We start from the raw sequence: 4,931 nt of genomic DNA, 5'->3' as shown, positions 1-4,931 counted from the left end.
GGTAATACCACTTCTCATTAACAGCTATGCGCACCTGTTCCTCTGCTGTTAGAATACTAACAGGTAAATACACACTTCTCATTAACAGCTACGCGCACCTGTTCCTCTGCTGTTAGAATACTAACAGGTAAATACACACTTCTCATTAACAGCTATGCGCACCTGTTCCTCTGCTGTTAGAATACTAACAGGTAAATACACATGGAAGGGAAGGGGGGGGGGGCGATATCACTAGCGATTTCGCCCCGGGAGGAGGGGGGGGGGCGATATCACTAGCGATTTCGCCCCGGGAGGGGGGCGATATCACTAGCGATTTCGCCCCGGGAGGGGGGGCGAAATCACCAGAGGGGGGCGAGATGGGGGGGCGAAATCGCTAGTGATCCTGCCCCGGGGGGGGGGGGGGCGAAAACACTAATGATTTTGCCCCCGGGGGGGCGATATCACGGGGGGGCGAAAACGCTGTCACACCGGTACAAATTTCTACTGCCGATTTTCCCACCCTAAAGACTCCTTTTTAGTCTATTCGTTGGGCATCATACTACAAATATCCAGAAATAACGATCTAATTTAGAACTGAAGGGAAAAAATAACCCTAAAATTTTTAACAGGGGTTTCAATAAAATGAAAATACTCCAACGTAAATACCTCGAAAATGTAAAAATGTACTGAAAAAAACAACAACTTAAAATGTAAAAAAAAATGTGCTGAAAAGTTTAGTTATAATTTTTTGCTTACGTTGTTATTTTCCAAAAAATATTATATGAGTTTACCTTGTTTTTGTATTTCAGGCTCCCCTTGCTTGTTTCAGGTTTTTCTTCAAGTATCTTCTACCCGCTCAGTTTCATCGTCATTAATGAAGTCAATTTGAACCACACAGAATGTTCTATCCCAATCATACATGTACATCTGCCATCATCACCCTCATCCCTATTAAGCATGAAACAAATGAAGGTTTATCTGAATCAATTTATTTCATGAAAGCCTTTGAGTCATGAAATGTCAAGACCACAGGGATCCAGATCTCAACGAAGGGATCGTGTAATTATGCATTCTACCATCTACAGGAAACGTCAATCACAGATGATGGTTTAAAGTCTTCATAAGGCTTAGAAAAGCGCCCAGATCCAATATGAAGATCCCTTTTGTCACTGAAGACATCCGGTGTTTTTGACAAGCAGAAGCCTGCGTAGCAGGTTTTAAGATTCCTAAAATACTAACATGAGTGTAGAGCGTAAATATTGTTGGGTCTCTATGCACTTGCGGCACCGGTGCGGCACTGCGGGGTTAGGAAGATGCTCAACAAATTTTAGAGATAAAAAAACAAATTTTCTTTATCTTTTTTTATTTTGCTGTCTTCTAAGTCATATATACTTTTACGTTTTACGCAATATCCTCGCACTATAATTATAGAATTCGGCGAAAATAACACTACAGTTCCACAGTGCCGCACCAGCGCCCTAAGTGCTGTGAGATGCCATCTTTAGGTTGCTTTGTCAGAGGAAAATCTAAGAATGGTGATTTGGACGTTCAGACTATCGAAACAAACAAACAAAAAAACTCTCAGAAAAGGCACTTTCTGTACAGGATGTCACAGTTGTTGAACAGCAAAGGCGACAATTATCAAGTATCGGACTGTAATTATTGATTATGAGGAATTATGTTACTTCTGCTATTTATTATCACTCTGTATGTGTCTGTATATTTTTGAATTGTAATGTGAAATATGAATGTACTGTGTAAATATGAATGTGGAAGGAAGAATAGCCTCCTATGGGGCTAATTGTGGATCTAAATAAACTCAACTCAACATCAATGAAATGATTTTAATTGGTGTCTTTCATGTGCCTTCCGAAGATAGATGCTTGTGGCATTAATGAAGTAATGCAATTCCTAATAAAATGGCAGTCTGTTACTACCTTGATGTCTAAACTTCACTAATGTATTCTTTAATGTTCAACTACAGAAGTTTACCGTGATTTCATACAAAGAACAGTGAAGGGGAATTAGCACATCAATGGAATGATTTTTGAGTAGTGCCTTTCATGTGCGCGTGTATGCACTTCCGAAAATAGATGCTTGTGGCATTAATGAAGTACTGCAATTTATAATAAAATGACAGTATGTGTTTGTGACGGACATGGTTTGGCTGCGAGCACTGGTAGCGAAGTCTTGACAATCACTATGTCTTAAAAGATGTACATATTTTTTTCTTGATGTATGAACGCATATTGTGACGTGTATTCATACAGGTTGTCTAGTTACATGTTTTGTACAACCATTGATTTTTTCGTTGACTAGTACGTTCTAGTGACATAGTAGAAGAGTGATGGGTGTCACTCGAAACGTCTGGAAGAAATCTGGCCAAGTTGTAGAAAACTGAATTGTATATATATTACATGGGTGTAGATCGTACATTCATTAACGTACTTACTATTCAGTTAAAGCGTTGATGTACACAAATCACCAGCTTTTTTATTCACTCTACGACAGACGAGTACAATGTGGCACTGCACTCAAGCAAAGTACAGACAGAAGGTAAATGTACCGTTTTTTTCCCTCCCCGACCGAAGTCAGATACCCATTTTTGCACCTGGTGAAGTGAGGAAGGTTGTGTCAAGTGCCTTTACCAAGGACACAACGTCGGGGCCACAGCTAGTATCGAACTCGGGACCTTTAGGTTCGAGCCCAACACTCCACCGGTAACGCCCCACACGATATCACTCCCGCAGGGGAAATGCGTTTATAATTGGGTATTGCAGCATTTTACTTTGATTGAATATCCCCAATGATTTGGCCATCGGAAATCAAAGACATCTTTAACGATAGTGCATCGTTTCAAATGCTAAGGAAGTTGCCTATCATGTTTGCACAAGGAAGATAAATACTAAAGTTTCTTTAAGGCCTTCTCTGTAAAATTTGATATTCATGGAAGTCAATATTTTGATATTTTCTTTATGTGGTAAGCAAATTTCTAACTTATCATCTAGTATGGCAATATCCATGCATTACACCAAGCACACCACAATTGTACCATACGACCGTTTGTACGTCTGTGAACTTGCCGTCTTTTGTTAACGTGAATATAGACATTCATAATGTCCTCTGAGCTTTGTCAACTGTGCTGCTTTGCTGATTTTCTGTGTTGGTAACCGAAAAAACTACATTATTTGATTATTTTCAGAGATGGAAATTACCTTTCTGATACTATGACATTGAAACTCTATCTTTTCTAATACATAAATATGAATCTTGCAATGAGTAAAAAAGCAAAGCACAAATATCATGCCTTCATCACGATCTTTTATTATTCACAAACTTTCCTTGCGTTCCATACAAAGTAGCAAACGTTACTCTTGTTTGTGAAAAGAGTTACTTTTTACTTGAGTTACTGACATGAATTTCCAGGTTTGCCCTCTTGTTAACGTTTTGGCCTTATACAATCGTTTGTCCAGTAAAGATTTGCCCTCTCAGCCTTACAATTGTATTGTGCTTTACTACCCGATAGAAGATGATGTTTAACAGCACGACTGCAGTAGATATCATCTGCCTAATAACTACTAGAAATGGCTCGACCTGTGAAGTGTTTGTATAATTGCAGACCAATATCTACAATATCAAGCATGAAAACGTATTTCTGAGCCTCTAAAATCTTGGTTACACATGATACTATAAATGTACGTAGCAAGCCAAATATGCAGTCCTCTCTATGCCCTTGCTAGTTGAGATGATTTCTATGTTTGCTATTTTGTATGATACATTGGAAGACGTATGTGATTGGAAGCCATTTTTGTTGTATTGTGTGACTAACAATAACACAGTGTAACGAGATTGCATATTGTTGGGGATGTTCAGTGTATTGTACGTGCGCAGACACTGTCCTGAATAGTTGTTCATATGGTTATCATCAAGACACTAATTCAATGTCAGTGTTAGCTGAGTGATCTTTTGGTAACAGTACACAAGGTGCGAAAATGGTCTTTGGTTGCATATTGTTTCATCATTTCTACCTAGAATCTAGTGATCATAGTATGTACTGTGCTTGTTTGTTTCTTTACTATGTCTAGCTGTATGAACTACTAACTGGTCCAATAAGGAGCGATTGCACTAAGGTGACCAATGGTTGTTGAATTCAGTCATAGCAAATGCAGCCTTTTTTCATAGATTTTCTCTTGCAAGCAAAAATACCGTTTTGATCGAAGCGTAGTTGTAGTAGTAGTATATATATATTCCTATGTGTCATTCGCGATGCGGTCTTTCGTTCTGTCGGTAGTTCAGCAGCTCATGGCCGTTGCCGGCATCTTCCAGTAGAACCTGGCGCAGCCCTTGGCTCTCCTGATCATCCCGCGCTTGTCTCCCGGGGGCAGGAGCTCGAGCTGCCGCTGCTCCTGTGGGGACAGGTCCTGGCCCTTGGCGTAAGCCTCCACCAGCTTCCTCAGCAGCTGCTTCTTCAGAAGGCTCACCTGGAATTCGGTCTGGTAGAGAAAGAAATGAAATTCATCATTCTGAATAAATCACGATTCTTAAAGACAACCAACACGTCTATGTTAGGAGAGTTTTGAGCAGCCTAATCTTACTAGTTTATAGATTTTGGTTGATGTTGCTGACATTCACCATTTATTTTCTAACTGTTCTCTAACCGTGGCCACATGTAACCCAATAGCATCCCTGATCAATTAGAGTTTTACCATTGCCAACAGGGTAAGGGTCAGGGCATGGGGCCACAGCGCCCCTTTTGCCCTCTCTTGATTAACAAGAATGGCAATTGAAATACTATAGAAATTTGCCGCGACAATTGCCTCGATCTCTTAAGGCCCCCTCTCACTTGACGTGCGGCACGCTTGCGGCATTGCTGCGTTCGGAAGATGCTCAACGAATTTCAGAGATAAAGAACGAATTTTCTTACTTGTTGTGTATTTTAGCGGACCAAAAGA

The 4,931-nt window shown here is 40.2% G+C and overlaps 1 protein-coding gene across 1 annotated transcript in view; it reads right to left on the bottom strand.

Annotated features, from left to right (window-relative positions):
* Window positions 1–3,280: 3,280 nt before the first annotated feature.
* The window catches only part of LOC118430974, a 15,363-nt gene continuing 13,712 nt past the window's right edge, over window positions 3,281–4,931 (bottom strand). Inside the window, exon 2 of the mRNA XM_035842007.1 lies at window positions 3,281–4,472. Within this exon, the coding sequence (XP_035697900.1) occupies window positions 4,272–4,472 (201 nt within the window). The 3' untranslated portion in view covers window positions 3,281–4,271. The remainder of the gene's footprint in view (window positions 4,473–4,931) is intronic.

The sequence above is a fragment of the Branchiostoma floridae genome, chromosome 14, assembly GCF_000003815.2.
Source record: "Branchiostoma floridae strain S238N-H82 chromosome 14, Bfl_VNyyK, whole genome shotgun sequence".
NCBI lineage: Eukaryota > Metazoa > Chordata > Leptocardii > Amphioxiformes > Branchiostomatidae > Branchiostoma > Branchiostoma floridae.
This window is presented reverse-complemented; position numbering and strand designations above follow the sequence as displayed.